The sequence below is a fragment of the Capra hircus genome, chromosome 13 (assembly GCF_001704415.2).
Source record: "Capra hircus breed San Clemente chromosome 13, ASM170441v1, whole genome shotgun sequence".
Taxonomy (NCBI): Eukaryota; Metazoa; Chordata; class Mammalia; order Artiodactyla; family Bovidae; genus Capra; species Capra hircus.
Genome location: NC_030820.1, coordinates 74,532,534 through 74,559,367, shown reverse-complemented (window position 1 = coordinate 74,559,367; position 26,834 = coordinate 74,532,534). Strand labels below are relative to the sequence as shown.

At 53.4% G+C, this 26,834-nt stretch overlaps 2 protein-coding genes across 2 annotated transcripts in view; one reads left to right on the top strand and one right to left on the bottom strand.

The window, feature by feature from the left end:
* LOC108637360 (translation initiation factor IF-2-like) lies at positions 6,284 to 11,346 on the bottom strand. Its single transcript, XM_018056876.1, has 5 exons — positions 11,313 to 11,346; positions 7,591 to 7,667; positions 7,199 to 7,282; positions 6,678 to 6,957; positions 6,284 to 6,594 (listed from the first exon to the last, which is right to left on the bottom strand). Exons 1-5 carry the CDS (start codon positions 11,344 to 11,346, stop codon positions 6,284 to 6,286), a joined length of 786 nt encoding a protein of 261 aa, XP_017912365.1.
* CDH22 (cadherin 22) overlaps positions 6,631 to 26,834 on the top strand; it is a 142,906-nt gene continuing 122,702 nt past the window's right edge. The window contains exon 1 of the mRNA XM_018057957.1: positions 6,631 to 6,878. The gene's annotated coding sequence lies outside the window, so the exon portion shown is untranslated. The remainder of the gene's footprint in view (positions 6,879 to 26,834) is intronic.

Below are 26,834 nucleotides of genomic sequence, written 5' to 3'. Positions count from 1 at the left end.
AAGACTAGGATCTCAGGCCTGAGCTCCCCTCTAAGGCAGCTAGGGCCCCCTTAGCATATATGCCTCACGATAATTCTTCCAGACTGGGTGTGGGGAAACGGAAACTCAAGGAGGCAGCATGACTTACCCAAGGCCCCAGCTGTTTACTTAGTGAAATGACTGTGTATCTGCTGTAGAAATAGGCACTGATTTAGAAGCAGTGACCCAGACAGATAAGATCCCTGCCCTCAGACTTCCCTGGTGGTCCAGTGGTAAAGAATCCGTCTGCCAGTGCAGGGGACATGGGTTCTATCCCTGGTCTGGGAAGATCCCACATACTGCAGGGTAAGTAGGCCAGAGCAACACAGCTACTGAGCCTGCACACTGCAACCGGAGAAGCCACTGCTATGAAAACCAGCACACCACAGCCTCCGCTCACTGCAGCTAGAGGAAGCCCACACAGCGCCAGAGACCCAGCGCAGCCAAAGGAAAAGAGAGAGAGCCAGGGATGTGTCCCAAAACACACAGAGAACTGGGGCCAGAGCCAGGACTGGGAGATCTCAGACTTCCTGGGGTGACTAGCTCCCTCTCTGCTGTTTCTCTGTTTTCTCTTTTTCTGCTCTTTCTTAGTGGACCGTGATTCATGTTGGCCTCCTCAGCCTGACAGTCAAGGATACCCATGTGGGGCACCAGGGGATGTGGATGTGTATTCCAGGTCCAGTGGAGGGCAGAGATGGGTGAGCTTCATGACATCTGGTGTGGTGGCACTGAAGCTGGGTTTTGAAGGCTCAATAGGAGTTTTCCAGAGAGACAAAAGAAGACAGAGATATCCAAAGGAGGCAAGAGTGACTTTATAAAAGCTCAGAGTGCAATATATATATATATATATATACCAAAAGTATTTGGCATTCCCAGGATGTAAGGGATGAGAAGGAAGCAGCAAGAGATAGAGCTGGAGAGGTGCTGATGCTGGAGCAGTAATGGTGGGCTTTCAGGCCACTGCAGAGAAGCTATTTTCAGATGGGTCCTCCTGCCTTATCAGAGCCAGGTGAGTGAGGTGGTACAGCAAGGGCCACTTCCTTGTGATTAAGGGCCTCCAGGGAGGGAAAACCCAGTTTCTCCAATGACTACTGGAGCTCAGCAAGTCACCCCATGGTGGGTCTCTCCCCCCAGCCCCCTGCTGATTCTTCTCCCCACCTCCCGCTGGCTGCTCTTCTCCAGGCCAGGAATAGAACCTCACATCTGACAATCCTCAGCGGTGTTTAAATTTAATGGGCCCTCCTGCTTTTTTCCTCAGCACCTGGGCTGGGCGCCCTGCAGCAGCCTGGGGAGAGGCAGGTGAATAATTCAGGGAGAGTGGAGTGTTTGAAGTGTTGGGGAGGGGGCGGTGTGTGGCAGGGCTGTCTCACTCTCCCGCCCCAGGGAAGGGGTCCGGGAGGGGTGGTCCAGGTGCTCCACTGGTGCTGTTCTGCTCTCGCTGTGTCTTTAGGGCCTTTCAGGAAAGCCCATGGGAGCCCTCTTCCCATCTCCAGGCAGCCACCTGCAGTGTGGGACCTCAGGGCTGCAGACACTGTGTCAGGCTGAAGGGAAGGGAGGGGAAGAAGGGGCTGCTTGGATGTGGATCCAAAGAGAAGAAAAGGGACAAAGTGTGTGTCTGGGGGCGGACAGAGGCAGCAGGCTGGGGTCTAGTCTCAGCCTGAGGGTCCAAGGGCTGAGTCGGGGATTGGGATGCAAGCAGAGATGAAGGGAGAGAGCTTCTCAGGGGCATGGGGGTGTGTCTGCTGTCCATGGTGCTGCCGCAGCCTGGATCCCGGTGGCCATCGGAGACCCGCACGAGTTCCTCTTGCTCAGAAGTTCCCTAGGCACTGAGCTCCTTCTTACACATCAGCGCAACCCACCCACATCCCCAAACAGAGCAGGCTTTCCATGTTCTAGCTTTTCAGCCATTTTCCTTCCTCTCGTCTTTCACTCATTCATTCAACCAATATTTATTGAGCATCTACTAGGCAGTATCCACGGGATTCAGCAATCCACAAAACAGACTCAGTCTTTTAACTCCTGGAGCTTGTCTTCCGTCCCTGCACTCCCTGCCTTGAGAAGAAAGGGGGAGAGAGGAGGAAGGGGCCTGGCTTTAACTCCTTTTCTGTCCTTGACTTGCTCTGAGTCTCAGGCTCATCGCTTCCGCCCCTCTACACCTTCCCCATCTGGAGCATAGGGCTGATAACCACCCCACCCCCCTTTCCAGGTTGTTGTTCTCTTTATTAATTACAGCAAACATTTATTCTAAGTGTTGACATGGATTCGCTCATTCACCCAGTCCTTTGGTGTAGGCACTGTTAGCATCGTGCCTGTTTTACCTATGAGGCAACTGAGACGTGGAGAGATGAAGTCACTTGCCGGGGATGACACTGCAGGTAAGTGGGGTGATGGGGTTTGAACCTAGACAGTCTGGCCCCAGCATGAACACGGTGGGGTGGTGTTTAAGTGCGCAGAGGGCGTTGGGTGCCTGGGGCTCCCCGCAGCGCGCCTGGTCCCTCCCCGGTGGCCTCGCCCCGCCCCGCCCCTGCGCTCCGGGCCGCCAGAGTGGAGGAAGCCTGGGGTCTGTAGAGGCTCAGAGCTCTGCGAGCTCCTCGTAGGGGGCCTCCCATCCTCGTCCGGATCCCAGGTCCCTTCCTGGGAGGAGCTGGGGCGCTCCCTGACTGCCCCCGCGACGCCCCCCGGCGCGCTGGAGGCCCCAGTCCCCGCGCTGACATTTCTTTGGTTGTTCATGTCACGGCCCTTCAGTCTGTGCAGTTTTACAAATGTGCTGCGGAGATGAAAGGCGCCGGGAACAGCGACTGGAGAGCAAGTTCGGAAAAGCTTTTAACTTCCAGCTCCTACAGACAAAACGGGAGGAGGGGGAGGAGAGGGGAGGACGAGGAAAATAAAGGGAGGACAGAGGAGGAGAGGGGGAAGGGAGGGAGGGGGGAAGGGAGGGAGGGAGGGAGGGAGGGAGGAGAGGATGAGAAGGAAAGAAGGAAGGAAGGGGAGAGGAAGGTAGAAAGGGGAAAGGGAGGCATTGAGCGCGGGAGAGGAGGGAAGACAGACAGCGGAGGAGGAAGATGGGGACAGAGAGCCACAATAAGACCGGGGGAGGGAAGGCAGAGGGAGACCGAGGGACACGGAGAGAAAGAGACAGAGAGGTGGCAGAGAGAATGAATGAGCGAGGGTGGACAGACAGAGGAGAAAGTGGACAGAGAAAGACAGACACGGGGACACAGCTAGGGGGAGAGAGAGAGGGGGGAAATAGCCAGAGAGAATAGGACGGCTAGAGAGAGACGAATAAGGGGCCAGACACTAAGAGAGAAAGAGTCAGGGAGACCAGGGACACCAGAAACACCAACGGACAGAAGACAGAGGGGGCCTGAGCAGGGGGACAGTCGGACAGTGGGTGAGAAGGCAACAGACAGACATAGAGAAGTGAGCAAGGAGACAGAGAGGGCAAGAAGGCCTGCAGGTGAGGACAGAGAGACGTGAGGCTCCTTGGGTTCTGGCCGCTGAGTAAAGAAGTATGGAAAAGGAGGGCCAGGGAGGAAGGCAGAGCCTGGAGCTGAGGGCAGCCTGCCTGCTTGACGCCCGTGCAAACTCTTGAGCCATTAAACCCTGCCATTAAGGTGCTCAGGTGGGAGCAGTGGTTCTCAGTCGAGGAGGGGAGGCGATTCTGTTTCTCAGGAGACCTTTGGCAATGCCTGGACACATTTTGGGTTGTCATATGGAGGGTGGGGATTGGGGAATGTGCTGGCACCCAGTGAGTAGAGGCCAGGGATGCTGCTAAATATCCTACAAGATACAGGACAGCCCTGCACAACTAAGAATGATCTGACCCCAAATGTCAATAGTGCCATGGTGGAGAAACCCTGGGCTAGAGGGAGGGAAATACCATGGGGCCAGGGGACGGCTCCAAAGGAAAACATGCCATTTCTCAGGACAGTGTTGGAAGCATCTGATGGAAGTGAAAAGAGGACTTTTACAAACCTCTCTCTGGATTCATTCTGGCCCTGTGCTCCACCCTCTCCCACCCCTCCTTATTGCATCCTGTGCCTGGCAGAGCAGTATCTCCCTCATTTGTACACTCACCAGGCTCTAATGTAATCCCGCACAGGTTTGGACCTCTGAGTGCCTGCGATGCATGAGGCACCTTGCTTGCCTGGAGAGGTATCGCACACCAGTTCAGTATGCAGGCTCTGGTATGGTTTGAATCCCAGCTCTGCCACAAACTACTAGTGTGACCTGGGGCAGTTTCTCAGTGCCTCAGTTTCTACATCTCTAAGTGTATGTGTTGGTTAGATACACTTATGAGAATCAAATGTAACGATCTATGTAAAGCAATTAGCACCGGGACCTGACACATGGCATGTGCTTGCTAAAAGCTAACTCTTGTCACTATCATGTCATTTCATCTGCACAAGGACACTGAGGGAAGTGGCTTGTCCAATATCACACAGCCGGCTCTCAGCCCAGGTCCTCTCTGTGCGTCCTCTGTCACAGCCTCTTGTTGCCCCTATCACACGGCTTACCTTCTCCAGGACCAGAGGGCAACATCAGAACCAAGTGTCAAGCACCAACCTGATCTCATGACTTGCCAGCTGTGTGATCTTGACATTTCAACCCTCTGTGCCTTGGTTTCCCCATATGTAAAATGGGGGCTCATACCAGTTAGCATCTGATTGTTGGGAGGACTTCAGAGGAAAATCATGGCATACAGCCAGTGTTCCATCATGGCTGAGGGTGATCTCAGCATGTGTTCTCAGCCTAGTGCAGTGCCTGGCCCAGAGTGGATGTTCAAAGGAGGTGTGTTGGAAGAATTAGAAATAATGAAAGGGAGTCTGAGGAGTCCTCGGAAGAGGAGATGCAGCTTTAACAAGAGTCACAGGGATGAGAGAGCAAAAGAAAGATGCGAGAGGAAGTCCCTTCAATGAACATTTATGGAGCACTTACTGGGTGGATGCAGGTGCGAGCAACAGTGTCCCAGTGCCAGAACTACCTGTGGACAATTAAACAGATGTGACTCATGAGATGCACAGAACACTGCAAGGCCTGGAGGGACTGAGAGAGAGAGAGGGGCAGTGAGAGCAAATAGCCAAAGTGAGTAGGAGGGAAGGGAGAGAACAGAACGCGTGCTGATGCCTCTGGAAGGGTTGGCCTCTGGTCTCTGAAAGCATGAAAGAGTGGAGGCTAAGAATAGAGAGGAGAGGGGAGGAGAGAGAGGGGAGAGAGGAGGGGCCGAGAGGCAGGGCTGGGAGAGATCAATGAAGGGGAATAAACTGAGAGAAGGACTTAGGGGAAGGAACAGGCTGGTGAGATGGAGAATAAATCTCAAAATAAATAAAACAGTGATGGAGTTTAGTGGGAGGGGCCAGAGGGACAGCCACAGGGAGAGATGATTCCAACCATCTGGAAGGAGAGAAGGACCAGGACACGGGGACAGATGGAAATTAGGGAAGGAGGCAAAGGAGGAAGCGGCGGGGTGGGAGGGGCAGATGCTGAGGTAGAGCCTGGGTCCCTGAGGTGCCCTGCTCCTCTTGGCCTTGAACTTCATACATCATTATGCATCTGGTCAGTGACAGCATGACAGGATAGAGGTAGAAATGGGGGTCTTGTCTCCTGCCATCCTTCACTCCCTATTCAGCAGCCCTCTGCGGGGAGGCTTCCAAGGGGATACCCAACCCAAGAGAAAAAAGGACCTATGGAACTCAGAGGTCCTAGCCCACCATCAACAAGCTCATACTGAGAACTGAGGGGCCAGGGGTCTCCTCCGTTAGGCCTCATCCTAGAAGATGGAACTAGAGAGAGCCATGCAGCGAGGAGAAAGAAACCAGGCTGGGTAGAAAGACCTCAGGATTTGGACTAGCTGGATTTTAAAGAGCTTGGAAAAATGCACCCGGACATGGAGGCGGGTATTTTATTGGGAGGCTCTGGGGGCCAAAGTGGCGCTAAGTTGAGGACAGGGATGCTTGCCTACTTACTGTCCAGCATCACCCCACCCCAACCTGGGGAGAAGCTCCCGGGATACTGACCTGGCATCTCCCTAGAGACTGGGCCCTGGCCTCTACCCACCTCAACAGGCCGCGATTATTTCTGAAGCTAGAGGGTCAGTGCCAGGGCGGGTGGCGCGGAGGTGCTTTCTGGGCAGCCAGCCAGGGGCGGCCGCTGGAGAAACCTAACCCCCACCCTCTCCTGCGCCCCCCTCCTCTGAAACCCGGCTCCCTTCGTAGTGCGAAGAAAACGTGGAACCCTGGACGCGGTAAAGTCAAGTGGTGAAGGGTCAGATCTCAGACTCGGGGTCTCCGGGGAAAGCTGCCAAGCGAGGAGGGAGACGGCGCCCCTCCTGGGGGCGCTCCCTTCGCGTGCATCTGCGGTTGGAAGCAGGAGGGGCACCGCCCCCCGGGGGTTCCTGGGACGCGGCCGAGGGTGGGACGGAGAGGCCGGCCCCCGGCGGCGGGGGAGGGGCGCGATCCGGGGGCGGGGGCCGGGGCTCCCCGGCTTCGGGGTCCCGGCCCGGCGGCCGCCTGCGGCTCGGCGCGGCGCGGCGCTCCTGCCCGGCGGGCGCTGCATTCTCCGAGTCTCCACCAGAGGCTGCGGGAGGAAGGAAGGGATCCGTCCCTTGCACACTTCCCCCCTAGTCAGACACGCACACTCCCTCGCTCCCGCTCGCTCACTCCCTCGCTCTCCCTCGCTCTCTCGCTCACACACACGCGCGCACACGCCGCCGCGGCTCCCCCTCTCGCGCCCGCTCTCCCTCCGGCTCCTCCGGGGCGGCCGCCGGGCTCCGGACTCGCCCGCCCGCCCGCGCCGGGGCTCCCGCCCCACGCAGCGTCCCGAGGCGACAGGACTGGGGGAGCCCCGGGCCGCTCCCCGAGGTAAGAGCGCGGGGTGTCGCGTGAGGGGCAGCCGGATCGCCGCCGAAGGGAGGCTTGCCCGGCCGGGAGGGAGCCCCCCCTGGCCGGCGGGAGTGGCCCGGCAGGCAGCGCGGGGCGGGTGGGGGGCGCGCGAGCCTCCCGCCGCAGGGGGAGCCCGGGTGCCCGCGCCCGGCCCCCGCGTGCCCCCTCCTCTCGGCGGGGCGGGCGGGGAGGGAGTTTCCCACGTCCAAACTTTCCCCGGCGCGGAGCCGAGCCGCCGCCTCTCTGCCCGGAGCCCGCGGCCCCCACCCGCCAGCCCACCCAGCCCCCTCCAACCCCGCCTGCCGCGCGCCGCGGAGCCGCCGGGACCCCCGCGGGTTGCCGGGTGGCAGCGCCCGGGGCCGAGCCCGCGCGCCGAACGGGGGCTGGGGAGGGGGCGCACAGCCTCAGCCCGGGGGCCGGGACCCAGGCGTTCCCGGCGCTCACACCCCCCCACCGCCACCCCCTGCTATGGGGTTTCGACTCCCGGGCCCCTCCCAGAGGCGGGGTCCGAGCCGGGAAATACCGCACGGCGTGAGCGTGTGCGCGGGTGTGTGTGTGTGTGCGCGCGAGGTCGTGCCGCGTCCGGGGGCACCCGGAGGCTGACTTAAGCCGCGGCGACACGCGCGGCTGCGGCCACCTCGGGGGGAGGGGGAGAGCTGGCCCGCGGGGCCCACCAGCGCGACCCCGCTACCCTGGGGCCGTCGGGCCGGGTGGCGGACCGGGCAGCGCTGCCCTCTTCCCTAGCATCCGGCTCCGGCAATAACGTCCCTTCAACGGAAGAAGGACAGGGCCGACGGCCTCACGTCCAAAGGGAGCGCCGCCTGGGGCTAACCCTAGGGGGCCTGGGCGCTGGTGGGGGTGTTGTGGGTTGTACGGGCGCGCTGGGTGCTGGGCGGCCCACGGAGGGCACCCTCGGGCACCCGTCTTACTAGGGCCTCCGGACTTGACCTCGCCTCTCCTTGCCGAGCCCTGTCAGGCCCCTGCCCCAGCCCGGGCGGGGCAGGAGACCACCAGGCGGGGCTGCAGCGGGAGAGCTAATCTGGAGCCCCTCGGGGTCTCCCCAAACTGCAGGGGGCACCCCCTGGTGGCGGGCAGAGAAGCCGCCGTTCGAAGCCGCTGGAGGCTTCCCACGTTCGCGCTCCGGGGAACCCTCCTGTCTTCTCCGCCACCTCTTCGCCGCCTGGCCTGAGGTTGCTCTGCTCTCTAGCTCTGGTTCCAGCTTTCTCCGGGTCCCTGGGTCTGGCCAAGGTGCACCCCCCCCACCCCCAGCACGGGCAGCGGCACATTTGAGGGTTTTACCTGCTGCCAGCCCTCTTAGGGAGCCCCTCCTGCGAGGTTCTGGGTCTTATCCTCTTCCTCTCCCGCTAGTCAGCGCCACTGCTCGACATCAGCGCCAGGATTGCCTTGGAACCCACAGGCGCCTCCCTAACCACAATGGCCCTCCCTCCCTCTTTAGTACCCCTACACCTGTCCATCAGTGCCCACTCTGTCCCCCTTAATTGCCCCTATTCTACAGTCCTTTGGGGGCTTTTTGTCTCTACACTCATCCTTTGGTCTTGAACCATCTATGACCATTTCTCCTCCACCCATCACCCATCCTGCCTGCCTCAGTTTTTCCCTGGCCCAGCTACTTCACCCACCCCTATTCCTCTTCATCTTCCATTGTCTGGGACGCTCCTCTTCCTTTCTTCCTGGAAAGGAAGGCCATTGTTGACATTTTAACCCTGCTTCCTAGGGGTGTCTACATTCCCTCCTGGGACCACCCCTGCCAGGGCCTGTGGGGCAGGCGCTTTGCAAAAGCCGCTGAATCTCTCTCAGCCTAGGGGCAGCCATCTGCCCTCTCAGCTGGCTCCCGGAGCTGAAGAACCCCCTCCCCTATTCCTGATATTAGAGATCACCTGGTCCCTCCCTTCCCCTTTTAGAATCCCAGGTCACACGATAAGCGATAGCCAGAGACAGAACGGGATCCCAGGTGTCCTGACTTCCAGGCCTCATCAATTCTCCTTACATGTCGGGCAGGTCTAGGGGGAAACGAAGCCGTTTCTTGCCTTCATGTTGCAAGCAGAACAAGAAGACGCCTGCTTAAATGCAAGAGGTGTTTAAATTAGACCCACCCCACCCCAGCACCTTGGCCAGTACCAGGGAAAGCTGTTGAAATGTCTTTTGCAGAGAAGCCTATGTAATAGACCCTGAGGATACTGCAGTTCAGCCCCTACAGGTTTGATGTGATCCCCAGCAAGTCCCAGCCCCTCTATGAAAAGTGTGTGTGCTGTGTTCTCCGGCATTTTGGTTGGTCTGGAATAATTGTGCCTAGAGGCGGGATTTCCAATCCCCCAGCTGTCTGCCAGGCCTCTGAGGCCTTGGCAAAACTCTGCACTTCTCAGCCCTCTGGGGGAGGGGTGCTGGGCAGGGACCCCAGAAGGGCCTGTCTCCTCTGAGTTAGCAAAGTTTAGAACAGCCAGTTTATTTACCACATGGGTGATAGGAGTCAGCCAATTAAATTTCCTTGCCTCTCTCTGTTCTTTTTTTTCCTCCCCTTTTTTCTTCCATCAGGAAGCTCCATTCGGAAATGCAGCCTCAGGTATTCCGAGAGAGAGAGAGAATGATTCCTGTTTATATAACTCGGGCAGCAGCCGGTGTGGCTCAGCCTGGGAGGGGGTGGGAGCTGAGAAAGGAGTCAGTGTGATTCCAGGAAAAGAAGAGACCCTAAGGAGATGGCTTGGGGCTGGGGCCTCAGGCCTGGGAGCTCCCCCATCCTGCCCTGGGGAGACCCAAACAGGGTACTAGGGACTGGGGACAGAGAATCCACCCCGCTAAGTCTCGAGGAGACCCAGGCCTCAGGCTAGGCTTAGGGAGTAAAGTTTCATGGCCCCCTCGAGGGTTGGGTGTACCCTCCACCGCCCCTGGACTCCTCCAAGCGCCCTTAAGATGGTGCTCTTGACTAGAGGCCTTTGCTTCCTAGAAGCTTGTGATTCAATATAGGCCTCTCTAGAGAAAGTCTAGACTCTTTTTATAAAACCACCAAGGTCAGGCTCTGACCTTAACTTTTTCATCAGGGCAATGGGCATAATTGAATTTTGTCTTTTCTCCCACGGAGGAGTCAAGTACTAATAAGAAATTTGTTTGAAAGATGGTCTGAGCTCTAGGTATCTGCCAGAGGGAATGTTTTTCTCATTGAGAATTATGCAGAGTGGCTAGCAGGACAAGGTGGATGGAGGCATGACTGTCATATACAGTTGGGTAGGTTGTTGACTGTTCAAGGAGACTCAATACGAAAGGAGACTAGGGCCAGAAATCCATCTTAAGCTCCACTCAGCAAATCAGGTGCCCTAATGGTAGACCATGTCCTTCCTCTGGAGGAAGGGACACCGTTCTCTAATTTACAAAATAGTTTTCATATACCCTCTGGCCATGAGCCTGTAGTGCTACAGGCCCCCAGAGGAAGATGTTTCTTTAATTCCCACAAAAGTAGCCCTCCTAGGGGTTAGGGCTATACATGCTGCTTACTCTTTAGCCCAGTTCTTTTAACCTTGTGGACACCCTCCTGAATACGTGAGTCTGGGTCTGAACACATGGTGTTCAGGGACCTGGAGGGATTCCCTTCCTCCCCCAAATCTCCTTCCATACCCCATCAGCAGACCACTGTCTGGTCACATTGAGATTAAGTGAGAAGCTTCTTGGTTTCTCATCAGACCCGGAGCCTTCAGCCATCCACTTGCAGCTAGAAACCTCTTTTGTGTAATATAAACAGCTAATTAAGAACGTGGGCCTTGGAGTCAGACCAGTCTGAATTTGTGACTTGCTAGCTGTGTGACTTAGGGAAAATTACTTTGCCTCTCTGAGTCTCAGTTGCCTCCCTTGAGAAATGGGAGGGAAAAGGTTCCACCTGCTTTATTGAGTTGTGAAGATTACAGGTGCGTGAGTATGTAAGGTGCTTAGCGGAGTGTTGTTACTGCTATTATCCCTCTGTCTGTCCCTTGGTTTCCACGGGGCTGAAGGCAGCAATTCCTCTGTTTAGTTTTGCACATGGTTTTGACTGCCTGCACCCCTGATAAGTCAGGACCCCTGGGATCTGTTTCTGACCTCCTTCAAGGGACAGGCCAGTCGCTGTATGTGCCTGGGGCATCAGAACACGTTTGGGATTCCCACAGGTTCATTTCATCCTAGTTTCTACCTCTTTTCTCCCTCCCATCTGTCCCACTGTCCTTTGCTCTGGCTCAGACCTCACCAGCTTTGCCTAAATCGTGGTGGCAGCCCCCTTCCTGGCCTCCCAGCCTCTGATCCCCTCCACGCTGCAATCCCTGCTGCAGCCACAACGATCTTTCTCTAACGCAGGTGGGATCGTGTCACTCGCTTGATTAAAACCCTTCCATGGCTCCCCATCGCCTACTGAATTAAGTCCAGACTCCGCACCGTGACATTCAAGGTCCTTGTAATCCGTCTGCATCCTCCTTTATCTCCCACTGTTCTCCAATCCGACACTCCCGCGTTCAGCCACACCTGCCCTTCTACCTGAACGCCCTTCCCCTGAAGATCTTTCAGCACATTAAAGACCCAACTCTAATAGTACCCATCCCGTGCACCCACCCAGTCATCTGACTATCCATCCATTTGTTATCCAGTTTAAAATATATATTTACACATCCTTGTCAGATGTTTACTATGTGCTAAGCACTGCGCTAAATGCTAGAGATACAACAGGGAACAAGCAGACAGGATCCCAGCCAACCGGAATCTGATGGTCCCGGGAAGGAGACAGACAATTAAACAATTCTCATAAGCCATGCTAAGAGCGAAGCCTCAGCAGAGGCTCGGGAGGAAGAAGTGGTTAAGCAGGGACCTGCAGGTTGATTAGCAGCTATCTAGGAAATAAAAGAGGTGGGGCAGAGGAAAGATGGGAACAGGCTCCAGGCCAGGGAGTGAGGGGTACCCAGGTCCAGAGGGGAGAGAGAATTTTGGAGGAACTGCAAGTTTAGGTGGCTGAAATGGAATGCAGAGAGCTTGGGGTCCAGGAAACAAGGCCAGCAAGGCAGAAGCCTGGTCCTGTGGGCCTTGAGAGCCACGAAGAGCAGCTTGGACTGCAGCGTGAGAGCCGTCGGGATTGACTCAGGGGTTCTTAGCAGGGGGGGTGACATGACGACACTGCCTTAAGAAGCCTCACTTTGCTGCTGGGTGGAGGATGGACTCAGGGGGAAGATGATGTTGAGTGCTGCCAGTGGCCGGGTCTGGGGAGCAGCAGAAGATGGTGAGGTTGGAAGAGGAGGACGGCAGGGCTGGGAGATTGGTGGCAGATGTGGAGACGTGGCAGACAGGAGGAGTCCCTATTTCTAACTTGGGAGGCTGCGTGGGTCACGCAAGGAGCAAAGCTTTCACGAGGAGGAAACCAGCAGTGGACAGAGCCTACATGAGGTGCTATTGGGACAGGCTGTAGAGATGCCTGATGGATAGCTGTACAGAAAGGACTGGGCCACCCTGAGAGTTCTAGGCCAGAAATAGATCTTTGAAGCTGCAAGGATGGATGAGATCACCCAGGATAAGTGTAGAATGAAAAGAACCTTGAGGGACCCTCAAATTTCAAGGACGGGGACATCCCAGGAAGGTTTCTCTGATCCATCTAGATACATAGGAATGACTTTCATCTATACTGAGCCCCCTAGCTATTAGGTTTTGTTTTGTTTTTCCTATCTGCATGTATCATCAACTGAATCCACAGTTCTTAATCAGGGGTGATTTTGCCCCCCCCACCTCGGGGGACATTTGGCAACGTCTAGAGACAAGGAGATCCAACCAGTCCATTCTGAAGGAGATCAGCCCTGGGATTTCTTTGGAAGGAATGATGCTAAAGCTGAAACTCCAGTACTTTGGCCACCTCATGCGAAGAGTTGACTCATTGGAAAAGACTCTGATGCTGGGAGGGATCGGGGGCAGGAGGAGAAGGGGATGACAGAGGATGAGATGGCTGGATGGCATCACTGACTCGATGGACGTGAGTCTGAGTGAACTCCGAGAGCTGGTGATAGACAGGGAGGCCTGGCGTGCGGCAATTCATGGGGTCGCAAAGAGTCGGACACGACTGAGCGACTAAACTGAACTGAACTGAGAGGCTTTTCTGGGGCTTCCTTGGTGGCTCAGTAGTTAAGAATCCACCTGCCAGTGTAGGAGTTGCCAGTTCAATCCCTGGGTCAGTAAGATCCTCTGGAGAAGGAAATGGCAACCCACTCCACTATTCTTGCCTAGAAAATCCCATGCTCAGAGGAGCCTGGCAGGCTACTGTCCATGGAGTGGCAAAAGAGTTGGACATGACTTAATGGCTAAACAACAACAGAAGACTTCTCTGGTTGCCACAAGTAGGTGAGGGACTGTTCCTGGCATCCAGTGGGTAGGAGCCAGGGATGCTGCTAAACATCCTATGATGCACAGGACAGGCTCCGCACCATGAACTGTGCAGCGTCAAATGCTGATAGCGCAGAGACTGAGAAACCCTGCCCTGGATGAGAAGATCCTGAAGGCAGGCTCTGAGTTTTTTTCATTTTTTCCTCCCAGCATCCAGCATAGCAAGTGACATAGAACTAACTACCCCCGCTGAATCACATTTGGGTTTGAGGAGCAGGAGGTGTGGGGGTTTAGTTCATTCAGCAGTGAAGCCTACAATACCTACAACCCAGCCTTACCCAGGGTTGCCTGGCCCATCTCCAGAAGGCTGGACCAGCCCACCGATTCAGGATGGACGGAAGGATGAACCGATGGGACAGACCCACTGAAAAGCTGCCAGAAACCCCAGAGACCGAGGGCATATCACTGTGGGTATTTTGCCAGCCTCATTTCTCCATTGTCTTGTTAGCTTCTGTCATTTCTTTATCACCCAAGTAAATATATGTTATTTTTTTTTTTTAACCAGGCAAGTTACAGATAAACAATATGAGAAACATGACAGCCTCCTGATTCAGAGCACGGGCTCTGGAGTCAAAGAAAGCCAGATTTAAATCCTGGCTTTGCCACTTACTGAGCCAGCCTCTGTTTCCCCGTCTATAAGGTGGTTTTAATGAACCCACCTTGTGGGATTGTAGAAGAGTAAATGAAGTGATAAAGACAAAGGGCTTAGCCCAGCGCTGGGCTTGTTGGAAGTCTTCCCTACGGAGTCACTACCTATGTGTGGGGGCTTCCCAGTTGGCTCAGTGGTAAAGAATCATCCGCTTGCCAATGCAGGAGACCCAGGTTCAATCCCTGGGACAGGAAGATCCCTTGGAGAAGGAAATGGCAACCCACTCCAGTATTCTTGCCTGGGAAATCCCACGGACAGAGGAGCCTGGTGGACGACAGTCCTTGGGGTCACAAAAGAGTTGGACACGACTGAGTGACTAAACAATAACAACCTGTGCGTGTGTGTGTGTAAATTTATATGTGTGTATATAAATGTCTTTTTGTACATGAAGGCATTTTTAATTAGCCATAATCCCACCACCATTTGGCTAACATTTCGGTGCATATCTTTCTGACTTATGTGGATTTTTAAAAAATAAAAATGGCATCTTGCTTTATCCATAGGCCTTTGTAACCTGCTTTTTTCCTCTCTATAATATATTGTGAATGTCTTGCCATTTCGATAAATATACATCTACATCATCATTTTTTAAGAGCTGCATGATTCTCCACTGTGTGGCTGGACCATCATTCATTTAACCAGCCCCCACTATTGGCCATTTGGGTTGTTTCCAATCCTTTGCGATTACAAACAATTCTGCCATGAACATCCTTGTACACACGCCTTCATGCTCTTGTCCGATGATTTCCTTGGGGACCACTCGGACATTTTTGGCAGGAGGCACGTGGCCCTGACCAGATTCCTCAAGCAGAAGCCCTGGGGCCCAGAAAGGAGGGGCTGGGGGTCCCCAGGGGAAGGAAGAGGATGCCGGATGGCCAAGAACTGTTTTCGTCCCCAGAAAGCAGGTTCCGATGTTAACACTGGGCTTCTCTAGGAGCGAAATAGCCCCCCCATCTCTGTTGTCACTGTGGTGCTTGCAGAGAAAGGTGCCAGGGGTGGGGAGGTGGACTCTGTGTGTGTGCGTGATGGGCAGAGTGACAGGTACCGGGCAGGCAGGGGGACACAGGTGGAGGGGCCCGGGCAGGCTGATGGATGAGCAGCTGAGGCAGATGGATCCAGGTCAGTGGGCAGACAAGATGATGGGCAGTGATGGGCTGGACAGATTCAGGGGACCACAGACATAGGACTGCGGCCTCACAGCAGAGCCCACAGGAGCCAGGAGCTGAAATCCTGTATTCAGGGACAACAGGGAGTTCCTGGGAGATGCAGCCAGGGTCCGAGGCCAAGAGGCTCCTAGGAATTCTTCTAGCTTCCAAGCAGCTGTTCAGGATTTAGCACATCAGAGTTGAAAGGATCTTTAGGTGTGGACGGGCCCAGCCCTCCTCTACAGATGGGGAACTGAGACCCAGGGGAGGAGGGAACGTGCTGAGGGTCCTACAGGGTCTTGACAACAGACTGGTTCCTCTGTCTCTAATTTAGTCCTTTTTTGTTTCCATTCTTTGAAACGAGCCTCTTACCTGGGCTTGAAAGGAAGAGGACCAGGTTGGCAGAGGGGGAGGTTATGACCCAGAAGGGGAGGGTAACTGGGAGGTCAGAGTGAGCCTGGCCGTGAATCTGTCCTATCCCCCTCCCGTGATTCTCTTTCTGCCACCCTCTTGCGTACTTCTAAAAGCACAGACCCAGGAGCCAGATGGAAAGTTCCTGCCATGGCTCTGTCACTAGCTCGATGACCTCTGAGTCATCTCACCTGTGCCTCAGTTTCCCACCTGTACCTACCTCAGAGATTTGTTGAAAGGATTACATGAGTGAATAGAAGTAGAGCCCTGGGATGTCCCTGGTGGTCCAGTGGTTAAGAGTCTGCCTTGCAATGCAGAGTGCGCAGGTTCGATCCCTGGTCAGGGAACTAAGATTGCACATTGGAGAGAGGGCGGCAAGTAAGCCTGCACACTGCAGCTACTGAGCTCAGGCACTCGGGAGCCTGTGCTCCGCGACAAGAGAGGGGGAAATAAAAACTAAAGAAGCCCTTAAGGAGTGCCTGGCCCTTAGGAAGTGCTCTGTGATGTTAACTGCTTATATGCCACTGTCTCACCTTTATTTTTCCTTTGCCTTCTGTACGGGTGGGTGCACACTCACAGGCGCCCCCACAAGCACGCTGTATCTCCTTGATGGCAAAGACTGTCTTTCTCATCCTGTCTCTCATCTTGGCTTCTCACCACCAGGGCCCTCTTAGGCAGTTGGGCACGTACACAGTAGGTGCTGACTAAAGGTGTCTTTCAAAAGCTGATTATTTATTTTTGGTTGCACTAGGTCTCCGTTGCTGCCCTTGGGCTTTCTCTGGTTGCAGCAAACAAGGGCTACTCTCTGATTGCGATGCACGGGTTTCTCACTGCGGTGGCTTCGCTTCTCTTCTCCTGGTTGCAGAGCTCCATGGCTTCAGTAGTTGTGGCGCTCAGTTGTCCGGTGGCATGTGGGATCCTCCCAGAGAGGGGGTCTAACCCGTGTCCCCTGCATTGGCAGACAGATGCTTCACCACTGGGCCACCAGGCCAGTCCTCAATGGCTGCGTCTTGACATGGCTCGTAGACTATACGCTATTGAAGGGATTCGGGAGGCAGCCTTGGAGCTGTGTGTCGAGATCCAGAAAGTCAGTGTCACAGGAGGGGGCAGGGAGGCGGTGGTGGGACAGCATGAAGGAAGCGGGGAAGCTTGGGGAACGTTTGGGTGAAAGCTCTCGCCTGCTGTGACCAGAGCACTGAGCCAATAAAGGGAGGCGTGAGAGAGGCTGAGAAAGGGGGCACGAGTTTAGCCGAATGCAGAAGGGTGGGCCTTCAGGCGGGGAACGCAGGCCATAGGGAGCTGTTGACTAGAGCTTTAAGGATGATCAGGCTGATGGCGTTGTTTTAGGATCGACTTGAATGAAAGAGAAGGAAAACGGTGGGCAGGGGCAGCTGGAATTGTCCTAGTGACAAGGGGGTTTGGGGCTTGAATGATGCTGAGGGGAACAGGGACCAGGGGGCCAAGGTACCGGGGAAACAAGATCAACAGGGCTGTTGGTTATGGAAGATGAGGGAGATGGAAGAATGAAAAATGATGAGGTCTCAGGCCTGGGTGTCTGGGAGAACTGGGGTGCTGTCAACCACATTAGGGGACTATACTTGGGAGATATGGGGAAAGTGGAGATGCCAGCTAAGATTATTCATCCATCCAGCCTCCCATCTAAGCCGTCCATCCATCTTCCTCCTGCCCACCTGCCTCCATCTGAAGATTCAACCACCAAGCCCACCCCTTTCTTTTCCTTCCTCCACCCCTCCATCCATTCACCCATCATCCACCACACAGGTACCTCCACTGCCATTCTTTCCATCTTCTGCTGTCCATTTGTCCACACTCATCCATCTATAATCCTCCAACTTATTCATTCATCTGCGCTACATTTCTTGTGAGCCTACAATGTGCCAGGCTCTGGTAAAATATTTTGCTAGCTTGATAATGAAGATAGTGATTAGAAGAGCCAATGAAAGGGACCAGAATTCTTGTACCTGAAAAAAAGAAATTTGAGAGGCCTCCATCTGTCGCTAAAGTTATAGGGGGTGCCCCGAAAGAAGGTGTGTTCTATTCCCAGGATAGAATAGAGGACATTGGCTGTACTTGCAGCTGGAGGGATTGTGGTTAGCTTGCAGGGAGGACTACCTTAGTGATCATTACAGGTATCTGAAGTACCTTCTGATCATGTGTTTGGGCTAAAGGGGTAAACGAAATCTATAGGGGTGACTTAGAGGACATGAGTGTAGACTGGGGCACTGATGGAGCCGTGGGTGGAAAAGGACTCAGGACTTGCCTTGAAGAACGGTAGGGGAGTGGAAGAGAGGAGGACCAAGGCGAAGGGAACTTGCGGGGAGGCAGACAAGCCTGTGGCTGGGATGAGCCAGAGCACAGTAGGGCCCCTTAGTTCTGAAAACAGCCCCTCACTCAGCCTCCTTCCCTTCACAAGCAAACATCTCTCTCTGAGCCCCCAGCTCTTACACAGCCCTGTCTGCTTCCCAAAGCCTCTGCCCCCCATTTAGTCTTTGATCCCGTCCCTGAGCCCCTGTTCCCTCTTCGAGCCTTTGTTCCCTCAAGACCCCCAATCTCCTCACAAATCCCCCGCTCTCAGAGCCCATACCTCTTCTCTGAGCCCCCATCTCTTTGTGGGAGCCCTCTCCTCTCATGGCAGAGAGCCCCCAGACTCCCCAGCAGAGCTCTCGCCCAGCACCCCCTGCAGAGCCTCCACTGCCCCCTGGAGCCCCAGAGCCTCTCGCTAAGCCCCAGCCTCTCCTGGACACCCAGGCCCCTCGCAGAGTACGTGCCACTCCACTTGGCTCCGGGCTGCTTTCTGCATGCATCCCTTGTTCTCTAACTGTACCTCTGCCCCTGTTCTGAACCCTCCTCTCCTCTCTGAGTGCCCCCCTACTCTGCCATTCCCTCATGGAGCCCTTCCTGCCACCCCCATCTCGGGGACCAGACCTCACACTCCAGGTTCTGTCCGCAAGCAGGCACTGACTCCAGCTCTATAGCCATCCCTGGAGCTGTGTATCAACCCAGCCAACCCACAAGATCCTCCCCGCAGCCCGTGCAGTACCCTGGGGGGCTTTGGGAATGGGAGGGTCCTTCAAGTGGGCTGGACTCAGGGCGGAGACCAACAGCTTTGGCAGCTCAGCTCGATTCCATACCTGGGCTGGGAGAAGCTGGAGACTCTTGACTGCTTCTGGGTTAGGAAAACGACCACAAATTAGAGAAAATGCTTTGGGAAATTGCTCTGCTGGGGGAGAGGGAGGTTGCCTCAGAATGGAGGGAAAAAAGCCCAAAGCCAGCACTGGCTCCCTGTAGCCTCAGCCGTAGGCTCCAAACCATCTGCTTGACACTTGAGGCCCCAGTGCATCATCTGACCTGGTCACCGGCTGAGTGCTAATGCCCACCTGGCCCAGCTAAGCTGTTGCTCCCAGGTCCGTTCTCACCTTCAGGCCTTTGTGCACCTGGGCTGATCTCTTCCCCCTACTCAGCCTGAGCGCCCTCTTCTGGCCCTTTGTGAGCCATTGTTACCCATCTCGACTCTGATAGTCCCCTCAAGGACAGGAGGGCTTCCCCGGTGGCTCAGCAGCACAGAATCCCCCTGCAATGCAGGCGATGCGAGTTTGATCCCTGGGACGGGAAGATCCCCTGGAGAAGGCAATGGCTACCCACTCCATTATTCTTGCTTGGAGAATCCCATGCACAGAGGAGTCTGGTGGGCTACAGTCTGTAGGCTCCCAAAGAGTCAGACACCACTGAAGCGACGGAACACACCCACACAAGAACAGGACCGATGTCTTCTACTAATGGCAGACAGGCAATGGATCTAGGCACCCATCCTCATCTGCTACGTACTGGCTGAGTGGCTTTGGGCAAGTCTCTTTGACTTTCTGAGCCAGTTTCCTCATCTGTAAAATAATTTTCTTATTATTATTATTTGTAATATAAAATAAGCACAGTACCTGCTTCATAGGGTGAAGTAAGGATTAAATGAACTAATATTGATTAACAGAACACTGCCTGGTACCTACTGAGCTCTAGAAAGGGTTTGTCAAATGAAACTGATGAAACATTCAGGGATGCGGGCGTGGACACCACAGGTGCTCAAACAGGGTAGGGAATGGGCTTTCAGAATTGGACTTTTGTAGAGCTAGAGTCCAGCCAGTTATCCATCAGACTGGCCTCCTCCTGTAAGGAGAGCATGGGATGTTCTCTAAGTGAAAGGGCTTTTTCTGGAGACCACTGGAGTGCTTCGTTCAGAGGAGGATGGGCCCAGGCACACGGCACACAGAGGCTGCCTCTGCAGACGGCAGCAGGGAAAGGCATCCAGGCTTCTCAGAGGCACCTCTGAGCCCTGAGGGCCTCACCTGCCCTTTTCTCTGGTCCAGCGGCGTCTCCTGGCCTGACTGTTTTCTCCCTGCCCGTGACAGGTGATTGCTGTGTTCCTACAACCAAGACATCTGTCAGGGCATCTCAGGGAATTCCCTCCCACAGTCTGGCTGAGCAGGGAGTGAAGGGTGCGTCCTGGAACCCGCTGCTCCCTGTAGCAGCAGGAAAGTACTGTGACCCAGGCACGGTCCTGGCCCTTGAGGAAATTGGGAGAAACAGCCCATTCCCGGAGTCCCTCTTCCCCTGGGGTCTCTGTTTCCTCATTTGTCCTCTTCCTTTTTACAGAGTGGTCCCTCCACCTGCCCCTCTGTTTTTCTTCTCCTCCCAAGGCTCCTCCCTAAGCAGAGGATGGGAGGGGCTCCCAGGAAGGAGAGGGAGTTTGTACAAACTGGGGGCATGACTGGAACTTCTGATTGGCTAGTCAGGGCTATTCTTTTCCCTGGTTGCCATAGCAGCCATTTCCTTGGTTGTCAGTGATGAAACTCATAACATTGTTTTCAAATAATCCGTGTAATTGAAATAACAATTGAGCTGTTAACTCGTCTCTCACACCGGGACTGGGACAGATCCTCCTTGCCTGATACCCTCCTGCCCACCCTAGGAAGCTCTGGTCCCTGCCCACCTCTCCAAGAGTCCAGCCCCTTTCTTGGGTTGGAGGAAAGGGGAAGAGGTAGATTTATTATAAAACCCAGGAAACCCAGGCCCCTAGAGTTGAATTAGAACTCAGAAACCAGAATTCACACCCCACCCCCATCTTTTGCAACCAGAGGTGCAGAGGAGGAAACCAGAGGCTTAATCAGGGTCCCAGAGGAAGGAAACAGCTGAACTAAGACATGCAGTTTGGTTCATTGGTGGAAGTTGAACTTGATGTATTACATGGAGGGAGTCAAGCTTATGTGAACTTTAAGGACTTGAGCTTGTCTGAATCTTTATCCACATCTACCCCCATTTTTCAAGTGAATAACTGAGGATCCAGGAAGTTAAGTTTAATGCAAGTGTTTTTTAAAATAACTTTTCAGAAAAATACTTGTTGAATAGGTGGATCTCAAAGAGAACAGACCACTTCTCTCTCTCTCTTCACTGCCCCCTGCCCAAGCCAGGAACTAAGATCTAGCTTCCTCACTCAGAGGACTTCTTAGAAAAGGGGGTTGAAGAGTAATTAGGGGACTTGTGGCTTTAGAGAAAGAGGAGGACAGATTCCTGGAGGAGATAATGTGGAGACATTCCTGAAGTACTGAGTCCCCGCCGCCCCCACCGCCACCATCCACCTCTGGTCAGAGGCTGTGTATTCAGAAGCATAAATGTGAGGAATGCAGGTCCTTGTTCAATCCTCGGTCCGGGATGGATTGAAAAATGGAAGAAGCAAGGCCTCTTCTATTAGTAAATGTCTCTGTGCACATGTAGGGAATGCAGGTCTGCACAGACAGCTCCCTATAGTGACAGCTCCACTAAGGATAAAAGCCTTAAGGAAAAGGAAATTGTATCTGCCGCTGTCCAAGGTACTTGCTGGGGCTGCAGACTGTGTCGGGGGCTGGGGTGGCAGGCTGTGTGGGGGGCGCTGGGGCGGCAGGCACTTGCTGGGGCTGGGGGTGGGGACAGTTCTCTGAATGTGAGACTGGGTAACAGCAAGAGACTGGCTTCCTTCCCTGGATTCTGGAGTACTGGAACCGCTAAGGGTCTTGGCAACCATCTACTCGCTCCATTCATTCATTCTTACTTATTCAACATTTATTGAGCACCTACTCTGTGCCAGGCACTATGCAGGCCACAAGCATATGAGACCTAGGGATACCCAGTTTTCTCCACCTTCAAGGACTCTTTCAGTCTTTTGGGGAATACACACACATACACACACCCTTCGTGCGGGAAACGACTTGGGCTCAGTCTTGAAGGATGAATTGGAGTTCTTCAGGTGGATAATGGAATAAATAGCATTTCAGAGGGGCAGCATAAACAAAGAAAGGGGAGTATTCACAGTTTAGAGAACAAGAAGTTCTGTGTGGTTTAAGTATTGGTTGCCTTTCAAGAAACTGAGTTCTGAAAAAGTCAGTGACTTACCCAAAGTGCCACCCAGAGCTGGGGCTAAAACACAGTACCTTAGTTTTTCAGAGAACCAGGATTTCAGAGCTAGTTGGGTCTTTGAAAGACTCTAGTCCAATCTGCCCATTTTTCAGATGGTAAAATAGAGGGTCAGGGATGTTCGGTACTGCGCTTGGGGTCATATAGTAAGGAGGCAGCAGAGCTGGGATTTGAAATCTGGGCTGTTTGATATCAAAGCCTGAACCGTTTTCATGAAACCAAAGCTGGGAGTGGAATGCACACTCAGGGGCAAGTTCTGGCTGCCCCAGTAGGACCAGTGTGTGGAGTGGGACGGGCAGCCAGGGCCAGCTCCTGTCACATTGTTCAGTGCACTGAATACTTGCCCAGGAGGAGCACAACTTCAGCAGAAAAGCTCAGAAACAAGAGGCTCCTCTTGGCTAGAGTGAGCTTGGTCCTACTTGTAGTCCTGCCCTGACTCTCTGGGTGACCTTGAGCAAGATGTTACCTCTCTCCAGGTCTCAGTTTCCATGATCGTTTATATCACAGGAAGCTCCTCCTTGTCTTCTCTCTGGGGCAGTTGTTCTCAATGGCGAGGGGGAATGGGGCACGATTTGGACCCCCCCCCTCCCACCAGAGGATGAGTGGCAGTGTCTGGAAATAGCCTGCTTGACAGGCGTTGCCCTTGGCATCTAGCGGGTAGAGGCCAGGGATGCTGCTGAGCACTCTACACATGGAGGACAGCCCCTGCCACAGAGAATGATCCAGACCAAAACTGTCAACAGAGCCAAGAAGGAGAGGTCCTGTAGTCTGAGCCTTGTTTGTGAAGACCAAGTGAGGCCCCCAGGGTGGGCCCCCAGTGCCGTTCAGAGATGCACCCCAAGCTGCAACGCAGAGAATCCGAAGTGGCCTTGATGTCGGGCAGACCTGGCTGTGTTGAGAAGTACTTAACCTCTCTGAGCCTCCATCGCTTCATCAGTGAAACAGAGGCAGTAATAATAGCACCTGTCTCCGGAAACTGTTGAGAGGGTGTGATGAGATCATGTATGCAGATGGCAGAGGAAGACGGCAACACGGGAAGTTGGGGGGGCCCACCTCCAGAGGGGGGCACCCCAAAACCCTCTGCTACAGATGCAAACTCTGAGCCTTTTACCTCCAACTCCAGAGTCAGCTCTGCCATGCAGAGCTGTGGGATCTTCGGCGTCTTAACCACTCTGCCTCAATTTCTCACCTGTAAAATTGGGATGACAATAGTAGTTACCATATAGGCTTAGGGGGAAGGCTAAAAATGAACTAACAGAGGTAAAGCCCTTAGCATGGCACAGAGTAAGTGCTATGCAAATATTACCTACTAATGTTACGGTGGTGATTGCTGTTTTTATTATTATTATATGAATTCTCTCTGGAGCAAGGCACTCATACAAGTTGCAGAAGGTGCCTCAGACACTGGCCTGTCCAGATGCCATCTCCCTATAGCTTTCTGTCTGTCCCTCCCCGCAACCCAAGCCCCTCCACCATGGACCCAGCCTGGGGGCCCCGCAAGCCTACCTTAGCTGCTGCTGTCTCTCTCAATCGCTCTCACCCTGCTTGTTTATGAATTCTGCTTCATGAATCTCCACTCTTACCCTCCTCCTCTCCTGTTGAGTCTGCCAGAGCCAGAGATAGCTGTGAGAAGCTGAATCCATGAGGAGAGAGATATGAGGTACCTGCATCTCACTTTATAACTCAGGCCCCATCACAGCAGCCCTCAGGCCTGAACACTCATATCCTGTGTCCTGGCCCATCTGAACTAGCCCTTGGCTAAGCCTTCAGAGAATGTGTAAATTCTCGAGCACAGTGTTTCTCAGCCTCAGCACGACTGACATTCGGGGCTGCATTGTTCTTGGTAAAGGAGGGCCTCTCAGTGCATTGCAGGATGTTTAGCAGTCTCTGCCTAAGTAGAGACCATCCTCCAGTTGCACCAAAATTGAGCCCAGACATTGCCGGATGTCCCCTGGTGGGAGAATCACTGTTAGAACTTTGTTATAAAATGTGAGTTTCTGTCTTATACTGATGGTATCCTGTCAGGGACGCTTCTAAGACCTAATGAACATCCTCAAATTGGGCCCCTGATGCCACCCTCAACTTTGTCTCATTTTCCAACCCAAATTCTGATCCTTTGACCCAGAGTCAAAACCAATTGGCCACAAGCATCAGCCTCAACTCCCAGACTCTTGGCCCTAACCCCAAATCTTTTTTTTTTTACTTAAAAAAAAATCTCATGTATTTGGTAATTAAATGTCCACTTTTAAATGATGGGTATATCTAAAAAGCTATAACAAGGAAAATTAGAAAAAATTTGTAATAGAATAAAAATGAAAAGAAAATTTACCAGAATTTGCCCAAACCCTGAATCTTAACCTTGAATCTAAAACTTCAACCTGTTTCCCAAACCCCACACCTTAATTCAAATCCTATTTTTAAACCCTTGATCTGTTCCAAAACTTCAGATTTCTTAGCCTCCACCAGGTTCCTCTGTCCATGGATTTCCCAGGCAAGAATACTGGAGTGGGTTGCTATTTCCTTCTCCAGGGATTTTCCTGACCCAGAGATTGAACCCAGGTCTCCTTCATTGCAGGCAGATCATTTACCATCTGAGTCATGAGGGAAGCCCCTCTATATCCATCCACAGGTGTATATATATATATATATATATATATGCTTCCTAGGTGGGGCAAGTGGTAAAGAGCCCACCTGCCAGTTCAGCAGACATGGGAGATGCTGGTTCCATCCCTGAGATGGGAAGACCCACTAGAGGAAGGCATGGCAACCCACTCTAGTGTTCTTGCCTGAAGAATCCCATGGACAGAGGAGCCTGGTGGGCTATAGTACATAGAGTCCCAAAGAGTCAGACATGACTGAAGTGACTTAGCACTCAAGTGCACACGTGTATGCGCACACACACACACATATACAACTGAATCACTTTGCTGTACACCAGAAACAAACACAACATTGTAAATCAGCTATACTTTGATTTCAAAAGAAAGAGAAATCAGTCAGTCAATCCACAGGTTAGCTCCAACAGGAAATCTACACTTCCAGATCCTTTGAGCACCAGCTCCTAATACTAATCTCTGTCCCTTTCGGCCTCTGGAGATTTTTAGGTCAAGCTCTAGCCTCCCCCCTCCAAGGTAGCCTCAGGTCTCCAAGGAGAGGCAGGAAGGGCTGCCAGAGTTAGAGTCTCCAGGAGGCAACTGTCTCATAACCCCTCCCTCGCACTACTCCTGGCAACCCATCTGGAAATTCTATTATTTATTCATCTGTTTATTCAAACATTTAATGAGTATCCACTCTCCAGGCTTTGTGCTGGACACTAGAAAAACAGTGGAGAATTGAATCCATTGCTGCTTACTGTCTACTGGGGGAGAGAAAGAAATAGACAAAAAAGCAGACAGCTAGTTCAAAACAGTGATTCCAGAGTCATTGGAGAAATGGCCACCGAGCACCTATTACATGGCAAGTGCCTTTCTAAGTGCTGGCGATACAGCCTTGAGCACAAAAGACAAAGCTCCTAGCGAGCTTCCATTAAAGGGCAAGGAGGCAGATGATAAATCAGTGCTGTATCAGACAGTGCTGAGTTCTGTGGGGGCTGGGGCAGGGAGCAAACGGGGTGAGAGGATGTGGGCTCCTGAGAATGGAGGCGCTGTTCCCTCTCGGGTTGTCAGGGAGTCTTACATTTAAACAGGCATCTGAAGGAAGGGAGAGAGTAAACACTGCAGGTAACAGGGGCAAAGGTGTTCCGGCAAGAGGACCAGCAAATGCAAAGGCCCTGAGGTGGGGATGTGCCCATTCTATTCAAAGAACTGTGTGGCTAGCATGTGGGGGAGGGGCAGTGATGGGAGGAGGCGTTCAGAAGTATCCTGTTGGGTCTTACGAACCATTTTACCCAGAGAAAGGCAGAAAGGAATTTGGAGAGGAGTGTTATGATCTGATTTATGTTTTAACACCAAAACCAAGAGCAGTCTGTAGGGGGTTACTGGCAGAAACAGGGAGACCAGCGAGGAGGCTGTTGCAATAACCCAGGTGAGAGCTGCTGGTGACTTGGACCAGGCTGTAAACAGTGAAGGTGGTGAGAATAGTCAGATTCTGGATCTATTTTAAGGTAGAGCTGGCGGGATTTGCTGATGGATTGGCTGTAGGGTGTGAGATAGAGTGATGTCAAGAAGGACTCGAAGGCTTTTGGCAGAAGCAGCTGGGATCATGGAGTTGTCAGTTACTGAAATGGAAATGCTGGAAGAGGAGCAGCTTTACATTTATTTTCTTTTATTATTATTTGTGTGTGGAGGGGGGCGATGGGTAGATAGAAGTCAGGAGTTCCGCATTGAACATGATGAGTTTGAAATGCATTTTAGACTTCCAAGTGGAGATGTTGAACAAGTAAGTGGAATTAAGAGTTGGGGTCATGGGAGAAATCTAAGTTGGACACACACGTGGGCATCATCAGCAAATCCATGGGGCTTCAAATTGTGGGACTGCATGTGGTGACGTAGTGAGGAGGTGTAGACAGAAAAGATGAGCGGCCCAAGGACTAAGCCCTGGGCCCCGTCAGCATATGGGGAGCAGGGGATGGGGAACAGGTGGAAACAGCAGAAGGAACAGTGAAATGCACAAGGTGGCGAGGTGCAGGATGCTGGGAGAGTCGAGTGATGCTGTCTCTGCTCCCGGTCCCTCTCTTTTGCAGTTGCTGTCACACCTTTTAATGACGTCATGAATTAACACAGAGAAGTTGCTAACAGATAAGGGAGTTGATACTGGACAAAAGGAGACACGAAATTGATGGCAGCGAAGGAAGGCTTCATATATCAGAGGTGACATTGGAGCCTGGCTTTGAGCAATTAGTAAAGACCCCCATCAGAAACATTGGGGAAAAGCATTCCA